The sequence below is a fragment of the Perognathus longimembris genome, chromosome 25 (genome assembly GCF_023159225.1).
Source record: "Perognathus longimembris pacificus isolate PPM17 chromosome 25, ASM2315922v1, whole genome shotgun sequence".
Lineage (NCBI taxonomy): Eukaryota > Metazoa > Chordata > Mammalia > Rodentia > Heteromyidae > Perognathus > Perognathus longimembris.
The window spans coordinates 18369820-18387804 of NC_063185.1; the positions used below are offsets into that span (position 1 = coordinate 18369820).

At 54.8% G+C, this 17985-nt stretch overlaps 2 protein-coding genes across 3 annotated transcripts; both read left to right on the forward strand.

Moving 5' to 3' along the window:
* Positions 1-2145: 2145 nt before the first annotated feature.
* On the forward strand, positions 2146-7849 carry Thg1l (tRNA-histidine guanylyltransferase 1 like). 2 transcript variants are annotated; one of them, XM_048334219.1, is made up of 6 exons: positions 2146-2337; positions 3318-3494; positions 5173-5342; positions 5944-6032; positions 6606-6713; positions 7236-7849. In XM_048334219.1, exons 1-6 carry the CDS (start codon positions 2147-2149, stop codon positions 7395-7397), a joined length of 897 nt encoding a protein of 298 aa, XP_048190176.1. In that variant the 5' UTR covers position 2146; the 3' UTR covers positions 7398-7849. The 2 variants fall into 2 exon arrangements, with proteins under 2 accessions (XP_048190176.1, XP_048190177.1); XM_048334220.1 differs by lacking the exon at positions 2146-2337 and having other exon boundaries at positions 3428-3490; positions 5264-5342.
* Positions 7850-10671: 2822 nt separating this feature from the next.
* On the forward strand, positions 10672-17783 carry Lsm11 (LSM11, U7 small nuclear RNA associated). The gene is made up of 4 exons (XM_048334118.1): positions 10672-11134; positions 15363-15502; positions 16266-16349; positions 17071-17783. The coding sequence occupies exons 1-4, from the start codon at positions 10672-10674 to the stop codon at positions 17479-17481; spliced, it is 1098 nt and encodes a 365-aa protein (XP_048190075.1). The 3' UTR covers positions 17482-17783.
* Positions 17784-17985: the final 202 nt, after the last annotated feature.

Consider the following 17985-nt stretch of genomic DNA (forward strand, 5'->3'; position numbering starts at 1 on the left):
TACCTATATGAGAAAGGAATTCATTGGCTGGGTACTGGTGGGTCACAACTGTAATCCTAGCTACTCAGAGGGGTGAGATCTGAGCACCGCAGTTCAAGGCCAGCACGGGCAGGGAAGTCTGTGAGACACTTCTCTCTAACCAGCAAAAAGGTAGAAGTGGAGCCGTGGTTCAAGTAGCAGAGTTCTAGCCATCAGTGAATAACCCTGAGGAACAGTGCCCAGACCCCGAGTTCAAGCCCTATAGTACCGTCACATACACACGCAGATTCTGTTTGAGTCATTTGACAAATATTTACTGGCCGTTTCAAGTTACATCTTGGCAGTTCTTGGGGAGACTAAGAAATATACATCTAATTGCCTCTATTTGTTCTCCTAACTTCCTTTTCTGGGCCATCCTGAACCGCCTGGGCTTTTGCTAAGCAGTGAAAGAATGTGTCCATTTAAGGCCATATAAGCAATGACTATTATTTAGAAATAAAACCCACTCAGTTATGTAAGCAATATCCCTGAAGTGCAGGAAAACCACAGAAATCTCAGGGCGCTGCAGTCATTTTGTTTTGGTTTGCTTTTGTATCTTGGTACACCCTACTGCTTCTAGATGCCTCAGTCATGACAGAACTAGGCACCATTCCTGAAAGCAGACAAATGACTCACAGCCAGAAATTGGGTTAGGGAAGGAGATTACAAAGACAAATTATTCCTTCTTTTTACCTCCTTCCACCCTGAGTCTCATTCATTTAATGCAGCTCTTAGTACAAATGAAATGAGTCAGCTCTGAGGAAGAGAAATTGCAGGGGACTTCCATCCCCCAAACAATCTTTCTCTTGATCCCCAGGGAGCCAGTCATCTTCTAAGTGGTAGAAATAATAGAAACATACACCAGTATTCAGCTGGGTCATCAACACTGAGTATAGAATTTATCTAGTTTTAATGGTGGGAAAACAGACATAAAACCTAACATCTTTCCCATATTTAGGTGTATGGTCATTGTTAAGCACATTTATCAATCTGCTTTCCCCTGCATCCACCTTTCTACTTTTCTATGGATTTGACTACTTCAGTTACCTCATGAGCATATAATTGCACATTGTGTTTTTGTGACAACCTTATCACACATGGCATGTTGTCCTCAAAGGTCATCCATGTTGTAACATCTGTTTAATTCCTTTTTAAGGCTGAATAACATCCACGGTACATACATATCACACATCCTTTTGTGCTGGTCCTGGGGTTTGAACTCAAGGCCTTGAGTTCTTGCTCAGCTTGTTTTTGTTCAAGGGCGGTACGCCATCACTCAAGTCACAACTCCACTAACAGCGTTTTGCTGGTTAACTGGACTGTCCTGCCCCGTCTAGCTTTAAACCTGAATCCTCAGACCTCAGCCTCCTGAGCTCACCCACAGGCATGAGCCCCTGAGGCCCAGCCGCTCTGATTTCAGCTTTGACTGATACTGTGAGTGGACCCCTTCATCTTCCAGTCACTTTCATGACTTGAAACTCCGTTTCTGCGGTCCAGATGTACGCTTTCAACGCCAGTTAGGCCTTCCTCCTCCTCCTCCTCCTCCTCTTCGCCCTGTCCTGGGGCAGGCCGGACCTCCTGCTGCGGGCTCGCCCTGAGCGCCCACGCGCCCCTCTCTGCACCATCGTCTCGGACGCCTCGATTCCTCTGGAGACCGGGGCTGGGGTGAGGGGGGACAGAGGCCGCCCATGTCCGTGACCTTCGGTCTGGAGCTAGGAATTTGGCTCTCCGGACACATCCAGGCGTCCGTCCGAGCCGGCCTCGTTACTCACCTTCCTTCCTCGCGGGGAAACGGCCCACGGCGCGCTCTCCTCGCCCGGTAACCTCGCAGGCAACTCACATATTCAGCCTTTTCTGCAACGCATCAATATATGCTACCTAAAAGAGGCAAAAAAATAATTTAAAAAAAGGAATCTCAAATGCACGTTCACAGTAGCCATCCGCACACGCTCGTGAGCGTCCTCGCAGGTCGGGGAGGAGAGGAAAGCGCGCAGGCGCCACTGAGAACAGCGCTCCGGGGCGGGGAGGAGAGCGAGACGAAGACCTCCGCGGCGGCTAGAGCGGCCACGGAGAGCCGCCGCAGCTTCCGGGGCGGGGCTAGGCGGCCCGCTCCCTTCCGCCCCGGGGAATGTGGGCCGCCGGCGCCGCACGGGTTCCTCGTCGCCCGGCCGCGGCTTCCGTCCGTCTCCGACGGTACCTGAGAGTGGGGGTGACCATGGCAAAGAGCAAGTTCGAGTACGTGCGGAACTTCGAGGCGGACGACACCTGCCTACCTCACTGCTGGGTGGTCGTGCGGCTGGACGGCCGGAGCTTCCACCGGTGAGCGAGCGAGCTCGGTCGGCGCGGGACCGCGTGGTGGGCCGGCACTTCCGGGAGCGGAGCTGGGGGGGCGGGGGCTTTGGTTACCGCGGTAACGGGGCAGCCAATGAGCGTGCGGCGTGGAGCGTCGCCCGGCCCGCGGTCTGGGACGGGGCTCCCTGGGCTGGCTTGTCCAGGGGCGTTCAGTGGAGGGGGCGGGGGGGACGGGGGGGGGGGGCGCAGGGTACAAAGCGAGCGAGCAGCGGGCCTGGGGTGTTCATGTGAAGTGGACAGAACCTCCTAGCGAGAACCTGGTTGGGGGAAAGTATCATCGTGGGAGAGAGGAAGAGGGCGGGGATGCAACCCAAACAGTCATTGCTTATCCTGTGGAATTAAGAAAATTGAGGGGAGGGCTTGGGCCGGGAGGGAGGGAGGGGACAGGGTGATGACAGGGATGACATCGATCAAGATGCATTGTATCCAAAACGGATTTGTTGAATGACTACTTAAGGAAAAAATGTGTTTGTTTTTTTAAGTCACGCTTATTTAGGCTGGCAAGTTGACTTTCCAGCTCTCCTGTTCAATGTCTTTTTGTGTGCTGTTCAGAGATGTGTGGGCTTGGCGTTATGGTTATCAGGAACAGGCCGCACAGACTGGATTGGAGACTCGGAAAGGAGGGAGAAAATATAACAAAGATGGGAATTTAGGTTATAAAAGGAACCTTGTTAATAGTTATCATCCTAACCGATATTTGTAGAGCACTTAATAGGAGGCCGGCCTATTTTTATCTCCCAGTGGGTACCTCAATGAAGTGAATTCTCTACTTCCCTTTCACAGAAAAGGGAAGGGAGGCTTAGAAATGATGGCTCTTTTGTTAAGGAAATGTGTTATGTTGTAGCTAGTTTGGGCTGTTATAGTATCTTCCTTGACCCACATCAGTGTTCTGTGTGAACAATGACAAACTTAGCCATCCCGGCCCTTTTCCCTCTTCTTCTATGAAGGTTTGCTGAAAAACATAACTTTGCCAAACCTAATGACCCCCGAGCTCTCTGCCTGATGAACAAATGTGCCCAGACGGTCATGGAAGAACTGGAGGATATTGTGATGGCATATGGACAGAGCGATGAGTACAGCTTTGTGTTCAGGAGGAAGACCAATTGGTTTAAACGAAGAGCCAGGTACTCCCACAACCTGCTTCCTTTCTGCAGAACCTTTTTGTCCAGCACCTGCTTTTCTGCCTACTTTGGCTCTTCACTGAGACCTCACAGACCGCAGATGACATCTGCGGGATTTGCTATATATTTGTGCCAAAACTCAAGGCCTTGTGCTCTTGCTTGGCTTTTCCCCATTAATAGCTGGCACTCTACCACTTGAGCCACCCCTCTACTTCCAGCTTTTTTTTTTTTTTCCTGGGGCTTGGACTCAGGGCCTGAGCACTGTCCCTGGCTTCTTTTTGCTCAAGGCTAGCACTCTGCCACTTGAGCCACAGCACCCCTTCTGGCCATTTTCTGTATATGTGGTGCTGGGGAATTGAACCCAGGGCCTCATGTATATGAGGCAGGCACTCTTGCCACTAGGGCATATCCCCAGCCCCTACTTCCAGCTTTTTGATGGTTAATTGGAGAGGAATGTCTTGAGGATTTTTGTTTCTAGGCTGCCTTCAAGCCATGATCCTCAGATCTCAGCCTCTTGACTTGCCAACATTACAGACGTGAGGCACCAGCACTGGCATATTGTCCTTCATCTGAGTGTTTGTATGCCTCCTTTATCTCATTCCTTCCCCTCGGTATCACATCAGCTTAGGTCTAGACTGATCTGGAAATTGGCAACTAGAAACTAGAAACAGCTGGGTATGGTGGCTCATGTCTGTAATACCCCACTCAAGAGGCTGAGGCACAATGATTACAACTTCAAGGCTAGTCTGGGTTGCATAATGAGACCCTTCCTCAAAACACACCAAAAACCATGTGAATACACACATATTAATGATCCGCTGGTTGGCTTTAGCCAGTGTAATTCCTGCATGCATTGTACTATTATTTAAACTTAAAAATATTCGTTTATGCAGTCATTCTTGCTGTACAATACATTCTAATCAATCTCATCCTCACTATTACTCCTTTTTCCCCCTCTATTTAAGCTTCCAGTTACGGAGGGTATTCGTGTAAAATAGACAAATGTAAGATTTAATTTGCACTATTTTGGAACACTTATAGGAAAAAAAATCATGTAATGAATTGGTGTGTTTTTAAAGCAGTGGTTCATTCATTTCTATCCATGACTCAAAAAGGCTAAACAAAACCCTTTTTAAAGTTATTAGCTTGGGCTGGGAATATGGCCTAGTGGCAAGAGCGCTTGCCTCCTACACATGAAGCTCTGGGTTCGATTCCCCAGCACCACATATATGGAAAACGGCCAGAAGGGGCGCTGTGGCTCAAGTGGCAGCGTGCTAGCCTTGAGCAAAAAGAAGCCAGGGACAGTGCTCAGGCCCTGAGTCCAAGGCCCAGGACTGGCCAAAAAAAAAAGTTATTAGCTTTTAAGTAGTTATACAATAGAGTATCAATTGAACTCGTCAGGTTATGAGTACAGCGCGTCTAAACACAAAAAACAGTTAAACCACAAATGTATATCACATCCTACGGAGAAAAGTTGGTGTTAGTCAATAACTTAATAGTTCCGGAGGGAGAGGCAGGCTGAAATACTAAAACGGTTTTTCCTAGCTGAATGTGTTTTATCTCTCCACTCACAGCAGTTTGTGTAATCTCTCTGTTGCACCAGAGGTCTGATCCGTGTGGACTTAGTGTCTGCTGTGTTTTCTTTTCTTGCTCCCCGCCCTTCCCGCCTTCCGTTTGCAAGTAAGTTCATGACTCATGTGGCCTCACAGTTTGCCTCCAGTTACGTGTTTTATTGGCGGGATTACTTTGAGGACCAGCAGCTTCTGTACCCCCCGGGCTTCGATGGAAGAGTCGTGCTCTACCCAAACAACCAAACCTTAAAGGACTACCTCAGCTGGCGGCAGGCAGATTGTAAGTGGCACTGTATACAGCGTGGCACGAACAGGTGGCAGGTGTTGATGTGGTCCAGGCTTGGCTAATACGCATTTTGTTTGAAATAGTAGTATCTACAAAAAACAAATACTTTCGAGGGAGATCTTGCCATGTAGCTCAGGCTGGGCCGGAACGTAGGATCCTCCTGTCTTGGTCACCCAGGTGCTGTGATTATAGGTGCGTGTGAGCATCCCAGCTGCCCTCGCTCACCCCGCCGTGCACGTGCGTGGATATTTTAGTTGTGACGTTTGACTCACATGACCGTGGTGTTGGTGAGACTTCTTCTCGTTTGTTGTAGTCTGCTTTAGTCAGAACCGGGAAGGAGACTGGGATAATCCCAGCAGCTCTGCACGTATCTAGAAGATGAACTCCCAGGTTAGCAGGTTTGTGTAAGGCATTCCTGAACTGACCCAGCAGAGCGGTAGCCACGCAGCCACTTCTTTGTGCCTTCCCCTTGTCTTAGAAGCCGCCGGATGTCACCGAGGTCCCCACTTAAAGAGAGAGGCAGGCCCCTTGTATTCCTGCAGGGATAGGTAGGAAAGATGCTGCAAAGAGAAACGGCCTTGTTTTGTTCTTACAGGTCACATCAATAACCTTTATAACACTGTTTTCTGGGCACTGATACACAAGTCTGGACTCACGCCAGTACAAGCCCAAGAGAGACTCCAGGTAGGAGGCTGCAGAGCGCCGAGCTGGGACACCGGATGCCCCCTGTCCCCCTGCACCACTCTAGGTTCACTCTGTGTTCCTCTGTAGCTCCCTTTGTAGCTTTGTGGATGGTGGTTTTGTGTCAAAACTGAGGCTTGGACTCAGGGCCTGGGCATTTCATCCTGAGCTTTTGTGCTCAGGGCTGGCCCTCTACCACTTGAGCCACAGCTCCCCTTCCAGCTTTCTGCTTGTTATGGGAGATCTAAGTCCCACAGACTTTCCTGCCCGGGCTGGCTTCAGATGGGATCCTCGGATCTCGCCTCCTGAGTAGCTAGGGTGACAGGTGTGAGCCACTGGCCCCCAGCTCTCGGCAGAGCATGCGCCCTTCTTGACTTTCCTCAGCCCTTGGCATCCGTAGCGGCTGTAGAACTGGGTGGTTCTCGTCCTGGAACTGGCACAGAAGCCCAAACTGGTGTTTAATCAGGTCGTTCCCCTTCTTGATCTGTTTGCGGAAGCTCCGTCTGCACAGCCAGGGCTTGGGAGGATCGAGGCCAGGCCCGGCTTCTCCCTCCCAACCTTTTCTGTTTCCCCCAGGGAACTCTGGCAGCAGACAAACATGAGATCCTGTTTTCCGAGTTCCACATCAACTACAATAACGAGCCGCTGATGTACAGGAAAGGGACCGTGTTGACGTGGCAGAAGGTAATGACGCTATGGAGTATTAGGACAAAAACCCTGTGAGCCTCCCAGGCTTGGTCCACCTGCCTGGTGCCAGCCCCGCTCCTGCCACGCCCAGCAGGCCCTTCGCCCCCCCCCCATGGTTGCTGAGCTCGCTCACTCTCGAGCCAGCCATGCCCTGCCCTCTCCCCTCTGTAGGTAAAATCGCGGAAGGTTTTTCTTATCTTTCTTTCTTTCTCCCTTTCCCTGCCCATTCTGGGGCTTGGACTCAGGGCCAGGGTGCTGTCCCTGAGCTTCTTGTGCTCAAGGCTAGCGCTCTACCACCTGAGCCTCATCTCCACCTCTGGCTTTTTGGTGGATTACAGGCGTGAGCCGTGGGCGCCCGTTCCTAACGTACTTTTAGCTGTAACAACGTCCATTCCTGTCTGAATACAAAGATATGGCAGGCAGAAGTGTCTCCGAGTGTGAAAGCGAACTCCGCCCTCGTCCTCTTCTCCCAACACTGCTGTCAAGTGTACAGCGTCGCCATTTAACTTCCACCCACAGGTGGAAGAAGTCACGACGAAGGAGGTGAAGCTGCCCACGGAGATAGAAGGGCAGAAGATGACGGTGAGCCGGGTCCGGGCCACGCCCCTGGCGCTGCACTGCGACATCATCGGCGACGCCTTCTGGAAGGAGCATCCGGAGATCCTGGAGGACGACAGCTGACCCAGGCCCGGCTGCCCGGCAGGCCTACCCATGCAGGGCTCCCCACGGCACCCCCAAGTCTCCCTGCCTCCCCTCCCAGCCCGCCGCCGCCAGGAGTGACCTGCTGACACAACTCAGCACGGGGAGGCCCTGGGAGGAGACGGGCGGGCGGTGGCGGCGGCGGATCTCGTTCTGCCCAAGCAGACGCCTTGCCTGCAATGCTGGATCATGACTTTTTTTTTTTTTTTCAAAAATGTGGTACTATTTTTATAAAGAAAGATCTGTATTCATGCCTTTCAAGATGAGTCGTTTTTAGATTGTGGCATCGAGTCATAAAAAAACCCCAACTTGTCAGTGCTTTTCACCTGCCACAGAAGAGGAGCCCACACTCGGCTCTCACGAACAGGAGACTCCGTGACTGGCAGGCTCCCTCGGGACAGCTCGCATCCATCTCTGCCAGGCCCGAGGCACGGTGGGTGGGGGCGGCCCGCACCATGCCCCCAGGGTGGGGAAGTGCAGGCCCTGTGCCCGGCCCCGGGTCGAGGCTTTGGCTGTGGCTGCCCGCGGGGGAGTGTGTGCTGTCGGCGTGGGCTCCGTGGTCTTGCCAGGGTGTGGTTTCCCAAGCCACTGACTCCTTCCCCCCCCCCCCCCTTTGCTAAGAAGAGGTTCAGAAGAGGAGAGGCACATATACAGAGAAAGGCAACCTGAGATCAGACGAGGACGGACAGATACGCCGTGCCCTCTAGAACCTCCCGTCAAGGTTGCTTTCTGGTTGGATTTTCCTGAAAAAGATCCTCAGGGAGCGTCTATGTAATCCAAACAGTAATAGAACCGAAGAGCGGAGGGGCCCAGTGCGGAGGTGCACACCTTTCATCGCCGCCGCAGAGGAGGCTGCGGCAAGACGGTGGCCAGTGTGACGGGCCCTAAGTGAAAAGACCCCCGGGGCACCAGCGTGCCTCTTGAGGGCCCGGTAGCCTGTGTCCATGAGGGACTCAATAGCGCCACCCGCTGGTGGGCCGGTGGAGATGCGGTAGCAGCGCACACCTCAAGGCAAGCTGATGGGCGCCCCAGGAGGAGGTGGCGGGTCCGCTGGTGACTCACGCATCGTCCGGCCCTATTCTCATAATCTAGAGGAAAAGGGTTATTTGCGTCCATTAAATATTAATTAAGAGACAGCCCCTGTCCCAGTGCCTCCTGGTCTCCCATCACAGAACTGCAGCCAAGAAGAAAATGTATTTTTGAAAGAGCAATGGCTGGCCTCATCCTCCTCTTAATTGACACCCCATCTGTCCATACCAGTTTTTTGTTGTTTGTTTTCCCCCCCCCCCCCTCTTCCTGTTCTCTCCCACACACAGGAAGAAGAGATGCAGCCTCCTGTTTGGTAATTGTTCAGATCTCTTCAAGGGAAAAAAATAAAAGGTTTCAACTCCTTAGGCCTACTTATTGATTTCTTATGGTTATGTGAGTCTTTTGTGTAAGTCTTTGAGGAGCCAGGGTTTGTTAGACTTCAATACAAAAAAAAAAATTACTCAGAGATGGGTATAATGGCACACACCTGTAATCCCAGCAACTCTGGAGGCAGAAGGATCAGGAGTTCTAGGCCAGCAAAGGTAGCAAGACCATGTCTCAGAAAGAAAATGTGGGGCTGGGAATGTGGCTTAGAGGTAGAGTGCTTGCCTAGCATGCATGAAACTGTGGGTTCCATTCCTCAGTACCACATAAACAGAAGAAGCCGGAAGTGGCCCTGTAGCTCAAGTGGTGGAGTGCTAGCCTTGAGCAAGAGAAGCTCAGGGATAGTGCCCACGCCCAACGACTGCCCCGACCCCCCCATCCCCCTAAAAAAGAAAAGCAAAATGTAACAAAAGCCCTCAACCCCCAGTACTGCAAAACAAACAACCCTGGACTGCTTGTTTTTAAAATGCTGATTTCAGGCTCATGAAAATTAGGGGCTCAGCCATCTAATTCTGGCTTCTGAAATGTCTGTCAGCCAATACCACTCTTGGGCATTCAAGTGTCTTGATAGACTCCCTGGTAGAATAAGCCAATATGGCTCTTGGCTGACCAATTCAACTTAATGGTAAATTGACAGTATTTTATATAAAAATAAATAGAGACAAGAAGGCATTGAAGTAGATGTTTTCTAGATAAAAACCACCCTCAGGCCTTTTCTGCTTTCTGGGGTCTTAGGAAACACTATAAACCTATCGATGGATTTTGTCCTAAAATCCCAGACTAAGCACACTTTGCTTGGATTGCCAGCAGTTTTTACAGCTTAGAGGTTTTTCTCAGGTGGTTTAAAGCCGCAATGGAGCTGGCTTAACCAGTAAAGCCTAGAAACCACTGCTGGATAGTGTTTTTTTTTTCCTCTGTGGTGGTTTGTATCTTTTCCGATGTGCATTTCACAGATGTGTATTTATCTTGCTGTGGGAGACACTAGAATACACACACAAGCAGCCACTGTGGCTTGCATGCTATCTGTGTGAGAGTTGTGGCCAGGGGCCTGCAGGGGACTGGAAACAGCCGTTAGATGAGGTGCTAATGTCTACAGGAGACTCATTTTAATAGAAAAGGAAGTTTCCCTGCACAGAGAACGCTATTAAGTAGCTAGTGGTATGGGTTCTTGTGAGTCCTGGTTTCTCCTGGAGGGTCAGCGGTGTTCGGGAAACAGTGATAAAGTGAAATTTCCTTTGATACTAGAAATTGCCTGCTCTTAGTACAAATTCCCCCCAGGCAGTCATGAAGGAAAGGAGGGCTTAGGGTTCCGCTGCACACGTGGGCAGTACTGGCTAGCATCCATTCACGGAGCGTTCTGCAGGCAGCAGCTCTCTCTAGTTCTGGGAAGTGGGCTCTCCGGGTTGCATTTCAGGTGAGGCCCGGGGTGGGGGGTGGGGGGTTCGCCCTCCCTCACCGAGTCCCGGCCGTCTTCTGGCCCCTGCCCTTGCTAGCCCACGCGTAGCCACTTGAGGGCTTGGAGGCAGGGTGTGAAAATGCCAACCTTGCGCCCCACTCCCGAGACGTTACCCCCATTCTCATTGCAGTCTGTAAGCTCGGGTCGCACGCACCTGTCAGGCGCACCCAGGGGGCGGAGCCAGGAGGGGCAGGTTACAGCAGCGCGCGGCCCCGCCCACCGCGAGGCCACGCCCACCCCGCCCGCCCGGGGCCCCGCGCGGACCCCGGCCGCCCTCTGGCGGCCGCGCCTGCGCCGTGCGTGCCGGCGCCGCGGCTGCGCCGTGCCGCCCTCTGGCGGCCCCGCGCGCCTTCCTCCCATCGGCCTCGGCTTGCGGGCCTTTCAAACATGGAGGAGCGCGAGTGGGGGGCGAGGTCGGCGCGGGCCGGCAGCCCCGCGAACCCGCCCAGCCCGCGGCTGGATGTCAGCTCGGACAGCTTCGACCCGCTGCTGGCCCTCTACGCGCCCTGCCTGCCGCCCATCCCCTACCCCAACGCGCCCTGCTTCAACAACGTGGCGGAGTACGAGAGCTTCCTGCGCACCGGGGGCCGGGCGGGCGGGCGCGGGGCGCGGGCGCGGGGCGCGGGGCCGGGGGACCCCGCCGCCCCCGGGGCCGCCGCCGCCGCCGCCGCCGCGGGGCCCCGGCCCTCCCGCCGCCGCCCCGCCGCCCCCGCCCCGGACCCCGAGCGCATCCAGCGCCTCCGCCGCCTGATGGTGGTGAAGGAGGGCGGGGAGGAGGCGGCCGGGGCGCGCCGGCCGGGGCCGGGCCGGGCCCGCAAGGCGCCGCGCAACGTGCTCACGCGGATGCCCTGTGAGTGAGGGGGGCGCGCGGCCCGGGGCGGTGGGCGGGGGGGCGCCCGGGAGCCCCGGGGCGGGGTGGAGCGGGGCGGGGAGAGGGAGGCGATCCGCGGAGGGAGCGCGCTCTGCAGAGGGTCTGCAGGAGGAGGGTGGGGTCTGGAGAGATGGTGGTAGACTTGGGGGGGGGGGGTGGGGGAGGGACGGACATCACAGGCCTGTGGGGGTGATGGAGTGTCGGGGGGGGGCACACAGGCGACCGGGGGTCGTGGTGATGGAGGTGGAGGCGTGGACAGAAGTTGCGTGCCGGGGGGGCAGGATCTGGGGGACAGCCAGCGCTCGGGGGACGGTCGGTTAGTAGGGTCTTGAGGTCCAGCTGGGGTGTGGAGAGGTCCAATCTCGTGACCCCCGCGCCGGCGGTGCCACTGGGGTCTCTGGGGTCCCCAGAATGAACCACATCGCTAGTGGTGGCATGCAGCCGGCGCACGATGCCACCCAGACACCGGCGGGGTTTCCAGGCGCTGACGGCCCGGCAGGACTGTGTCTGCCACGCTCCCGATACCATAAATGCAGGTTATTTTAAGATCTGAAGGTTGTCAATGGCGCGAGGGAGATTCTCAGAGCTTCAGAATAGACCCTTAAAGCCCAGAGCAGCAGAGCTTCTGACGGCTGAGTTAGGTCTTGTATAAATGGAATTTTAATTAAAAAAAAAAAAAACAACAAGCAGCCCAGGGTTCTTCTGTCATATAGCAACTGTCCTAAAAATCTGCCGGTGGAGCACAGTGACCTACTTAGCCATACAAAGAAAGAATCTAAAGCCTGGGCATTAAGTTGTTACATTGTCAAATGACTCCCTTTTGAGTGGAAGCAGTGCACAGAGCCAGAGATTATTTTATTTCATTTGTACAATGTGTTTTATTAAGAGAGGGGTCCTGCAAGGCTTTGGGCTGGGGTGGGTACTGCTGTTGGCTGGGTGATTTACTGTGCCAGGGTACCACTGGCCAGGCGAGGGTTTGCCCAGCTTGTTTTCCCAGTAGAAACACAAAATGTGAATGTTCCTAAAATAAGAGCCATTTAGGGAGGCCCTATTTTGACTATATGTCTTCATCAAAATGCGGTTATTGAAATGCACTCCAACTCTGACATTTTTATTAGTTTTTTTTTTCTCCCAAGACTGTCAAGAGATGTTTCTTTGTGGGTGGGTGATTTGTGGTTTTATTTTGTTAGACACAGACAGCCCACGGTTAAACATTCACCTGGAATCAATATCTCAGAATATGCAGCCTCCTCACAGGATGTGTTAACTTGTAGCAGAGGAAAGAAGTTGGGGGTAACATGACAGACATGAGGTGACATTACAGAGAGTTGATACCCTCAGAAAGCAGAGATGGCTGGAGGTGTAGCTCAATAGGTAGAGAGCCTGGCTGGAAAGCTCAGGGCCCGAGGGCCACACCCCAGTATAAGAAGGAAGAGAGGGAGGGTGGGCAGGCAGCAAAAGAAAGCCAGGTGTTAGTGACTCATGCCTGTAATCCTAGCTACTCAGGAGGCTAATAGATGAGGATCATGGTTCAAAGCCGCCCAGGCAGTAAAGTCCACGAGACTCTTAGCTCCAATGAACCACCATAAGGCCACAAACGGCCTCAAGTGGCTCAAGTGACAGCACCAGCCTAGGATGGGCTGGGAAGGGCCTGGGCTGCAAACCCCTTATGGTTAAGGGTTTTCCAGATGCCTTGCGAGTTCCCAGGCCCAGCTACCGAGGAGCAGCGCACTAAGAGCCCTGGTCTCCACACGCTATGCCCGCTAACTGCTGGGGGCCGGGGCGGTGGCCTCAACACCGAGAGCTGACACCAGGGAGGTGCACTTGGCTTATCCACCGTTTCCATGGGGACGGAGCGCAGGACCTCGGTGTCAGGGCTGGGGGTTAAGCTTACCCCAGGGCCTGGCTCCGGAGAGAAGCGGCGGCTGTGGACGTTTGAGGGGGACCGGGGACGTGCAGTGACCGAGCTGCCTGGCTAGGCTCTGGACTGACTGGGGCTGTGGGAAAGCCGGGACGGGGCGCTCTTCTGTCCCAGCATCCATTGTCAGCCCTCAGGGAGAAGTGGGAGGTGGAGCTGACCTGGATTTGGCATGCGCGGCCCCGGGGGGGGGGGGGGGGTTGGAAGAACAGCGTCCTTCAAGGACAGGGCCGAGGCCTTCTTGTCCGAGTAGCTTTAGATACGTGGCTCACTCCACCAGAGCCTGTCAAGGAGATGGCCAGACTAGAACGTGTGCTCTCATTTAGAACGGGGACCTCCTTTTTTCTCTCTTGACACTTTGCTCTCATGGATGATGCTAGTGTATTATTATTATTATAACAATCATTATTGTTGTTCTTAGTTATTAGTTTGGCTGTACTAGGATTTGAACTCATGGCCTTGAGCTCACTTGGGCTGGCTGTCTACCACTTGTGTAGTAACCATCCTAGTGTTGTATTTTTGATCCCCTAAGCAAGAAATACTCACTTAAACTGCACTTGGTTCAACTTTTGGAAGAAAAAAAAAATCAAGAGAAAATGACAGTTGTAAGAGTTGAAGTGCTCTAGTTTGCCATTTATTTAAGGAGCTGTTGTTAAGATACTACCTGTTTGGCTCTGCTCTCCATTTTAGGGGTGCAGGGGAAGGAATACAGTAATGCCCCTGTTTTCTATCTCTTCCCCCCCTTAGAAAGAGCAGGATCAGTCCACTCTGTAGAAACACGGGTGTTTGGGACGCAGGCGACAATATAATGTGCAGGCCAAAGGAGTGATTCAAAGGGGCTGGGAATATGGCCTAGCAGCAAGAGTGCTTGCCTTGTATACATGAAGCCCTGGGTTCGATTCCCCAGCACCACATACATAGAAAAAGCCAGAAGTGGCGCTGTGGCTGAAGTGGCAGAGTGCTAACGTTGAGCAAAAAGAAGCCAGGGACAGTGCTCAGGCCCTGAGTCCAAGGCCCAGGACTGGCCAACAAAAAAGGAGTGATTCAAAACATTTTAATCAGTTCCTCTGACAGGAAATTGTAGCAGCTTATTCCTGAGCGTAACCTAAAACCAAACCTTCCTTTATGAATGAGGAAGCTGGCTGTGTGAGAATAAAGCCACTCACTGACGTGCACGCGAGCTGTAATGACCTACAAGGTGTTCCCAGCTCTTCGGTTTAGCACAGCCTGTAACACATAGGCAGGCAAATGTGTGCGCGTGCGCGCACACATACAGTTATTTACCGAAGGGCTTTGAAACACGGCTAGGAGAGAGGCAAGCGGAGTGGTCCGCTCGTGGCTGCCGCCGCCCGTCTCCTCCCACGCGGCCTCCCTGCCATTTCCCCATCTGACGGGACTCCCACTTCATCTGCCAACTCACTTCCTCTAGGAGCCTTCTGTCTCCTGAGGCATGGCCGTCATACACCGCTCAGCAAGGGGGAGGGTGGGGGGCACCCATGCGGGACGCACCAGGGCTCTCTTCCATGCCACCCGATTGTGTGTGTGTGTGTACGTGTGTGTGTGTGCACGCATGCGCACGAGCACTGGTACCGAGGCTCTACTTCAGATTTTTTGTTATTTTTCCTCCAAGGCTGGCCTTGTATCACTTGAACACCACCTCTGCTTCTAACTTTTTTTGCTGGTTAACGGGAGATAAAGGTTCTTGGGGTTTTTGTTTGTTTTCCCGCTCTGGATAGATTTGAACTTGGATCCTCAGATCTCCACCTCCTGAGTAGCTAGGATTACAGGCATGAGCCACCGTGTCCGGTCAGCCATACACTGATGGGTGGGTGGGTGGATGACAGTCTCCAAAGCAAAGCTGAGAGCGCAAAGCTGGTTTCCTTGTGGCTGCGTCGGCGTCTGCTGGGAGGATGGTTTCTGTTGGAAGAGGGAGGCTGACCGGAGGGGAGAGGAGATCCCAGCGCTGCTCTCGGCTCTGGGGAAGGCAGCCCTCCCAGCCACAGCCGGGCCTTCTGGCTCTTTCTGGGCGTTGCCCTGCCGCTCTGGCCCTCCTCCTCCCAGCCTGGGGTTGCCGCCCGCGGACCCGGCGCCTGCACCCAAGGCAGTTACCACCTGCACCCCAACAAGGCAACGCGACCGGGGGGTGCTCGCGTTCAGCCTGCGACGCAGGAGGATTGTGGCGATGAGGACGCTGCGTTGAGGTGTCCCCACGAGAGAGGACACGAGCCAGAGGGGCCCCGGCAGTGCGGCGACTGTGCCCGCTCACCCCGCGCGGTCTCGTCCTTGCAGTGCACGAGGGCAGCCCGCTGGGCGAGCTCCACCGCTGCATCCGCGAGGGCGTGAAGGTCAACGTGCACATCCGCACCTTCAAGGGGCTCCGGGGCGTGTGCACCGGCTTCCTCGTCGCCTTCGACAAGTTCTGGAACATGGTAAGTCACCTCTCTCGCAGGGCCCGCGTCGTGTTCCTCCTGAAAACCTGTAGACTAGTTTCTCGGAGCGGGCGTCGCTATGCGCTCTCGGGGCACAAGCCCGCCCGCGCAGTCTGGCTCTGCCTTCCTCCCGAGGCGGCGGGCCGTGCCTGCCGTGTCTCTTCTGTCTGCCCGGGGGGGCGGGGGGTGCTCGCCCCCTCGGGGAAAGACCAACTCCAGCCATGCAAGGATCACCCAGTCCACAGCTCACCAGGGCCGGGACGGACACGCTGAGCTCTTCTGAAACACTGTCCTGTACATGTGTTCATTAGCACACTCATTACACCGGACTGGGCTGGCTCGTCGCGGCATTGCCATACTTCACACAACGTGGCCCCATCAAACTGACCCCCCACTCTCCGCGCTTGAAAAGCAGTGCCAACAGGTGTCCCGATTGCGTTTTCATGCATGCAAATGAACGACTTCATATTCACCGTCGTTCACTCTGGGACACCTGCCTCGCCCCCCGGGGTCCCCCCCAATTGAGTCTGTTTTACCTTCCTGTCATTCATTTAGAGAATTTCTTGTGTGTTAATTTTACTAAGGAGAAAACTTTGAGCCTTGAAGAATAACTATTTCATCTGTTTAGTAAATTTACTTCCTCCCTACTGTCCTTTCACTCACCAGGTCTTTGTGTCTAGGTCTTCTGGGTATTCCAAACCCCAGAAAGCGATGAAAATAACATGCGCCATTCTTCCCTGTCCCCCTCGGGCTCTTCCCCTAGGCACTTACCGACGTGGATGAGACCTACCGCAAACCAGTTCTCGGCCGAGCGCACGAGCGGGATTCTTCGCTGACGCTGACGAGGGTAGGCACGCCCCCCCTCCCCCCCCCCCCCCCGCACCACCCTGCCTTCCGGCGCGGGAGTTCAGGGGTCATCGAACCACTGCCCAGGACGGCCCGGCCCGTGTGCTCGGCTGGAGAGCCCGCTCGGGGCCCTGGCTGGTCCCGCGTCCGCTCCCCGCGGACCGCAGACGCACGCGCGTGCATCCAACCTGCACGTGCGGGCAAGATGACCTTTGCGTGCGTGCGTGCGTGCGCCAGTACTGGGGCTTGAACTAGGACTCTGAGCTCTCTCACTTGCTTATTTTATTTTTGCTCACTGTATCACTGGAGTCATGGTTCTCCTTCCCGCCTTTTGCTGGTTCATTGGGAATGAGAGTCTCCCAGACCTTCCTGCCCAGGCTGGCTTCGAATCTCGCCCCTCAGACCTCAGCCTCCCGAGTAGCTGGGGTGACAGGCGTGAGCCGCCGGCCCCTGGCCAGATTTGACCTCCTAGAAGGCTCTGAAAGCCTTTCATCCTGCGCCACAGAAACCAGCCGGCGCCTCTTCTCCCGGCATTCAGTCCACTGATGCAGCCTCTTGAGTTTTGGCTAGAAATACACGAGCCATTACTGACCGGCCAAACATGGTAATGCAGGCTGCACCGTGCATCTTGGAGGAATCTGGTTTTTTTGGGGGGGTGGGGGGTTGAACGAGGGGTGCCGGGGAGGAATGAGACGGCTAATGCTTCCTTGCGTTCCTCACAGCTGTTTGATCGGCTGAAACTCCAAGATTCCTCCAAGAAGGACGCCGACTCCAAGTCCGCGGTGGAAGACTCCACGCTGTCCCGGCAGTCGCAGACGTCCACGTGGAAGGTGGCCTCCGTGTGGGGCCGCGGAGACACGGACCGCGGCTCCCGCCGGCGCTCGCGCTCCGTGCCCTCCTCCCTGCAGGCGTCCGCGAGGGAGGAGTCCAGGTCGGAGCTGTCGGGGAGGACTACACGGACCGAGGGGTCCAGTGCGGGAGGCACCTTCTCCAGGGCCACCACCCTCTCCCGGGGCCAGCCCCGCAGGAGAAAGCGAAAGCCCAAGGTGGATTACCAGCAGGTGTTCACCCGCCACATTAACCAGATCTTCATCCGGGGCGAGAACGTGCTGCTCGTCCACCTCGCGCAGTGAGCGCCGGGCGTTGGGAGTGAAGTGCATGTGTCCCTCCCACGCCGCACCCCAGTCCCCCCGTGACGCCAGTGTCTCCCCGTGGTCCCGCACACGCACAGGACGGAGCAGGCTCGGCCCCTGGAGGAGGAGCTCGGGGGGCCGGGCCCCGGGGGCGCGGGCAGTGGAGGAAGTTCCAAGGCAAAAACGATGCGCGGGTCCCTGGACCAGATTGGGTGTCGCTGGCTCCCTCGGGCTCTCCAGCCAGAGTCAGTTCTTCCGTTCGTGTGGAACTTACTCCCCTGGGGTGACAGGAGAGAAAGAGTGTCGAAGGAATGGCCGTTCTGAGAGCACTCGCTCGCAGAGGCCCCTGAATCTCGTTCCAAGAGTAACTAACAGAGCGCTGGCGCTGGCCGCTCGCGCCTGTCATCCTAGCTACTCAGGAGCCTGAGATCTTCAGATCATGGTTCAAACCCAGCCAAGGCAGACAGACCCAACTAACCACCAAAACAGTCAGAACCGGCAGTG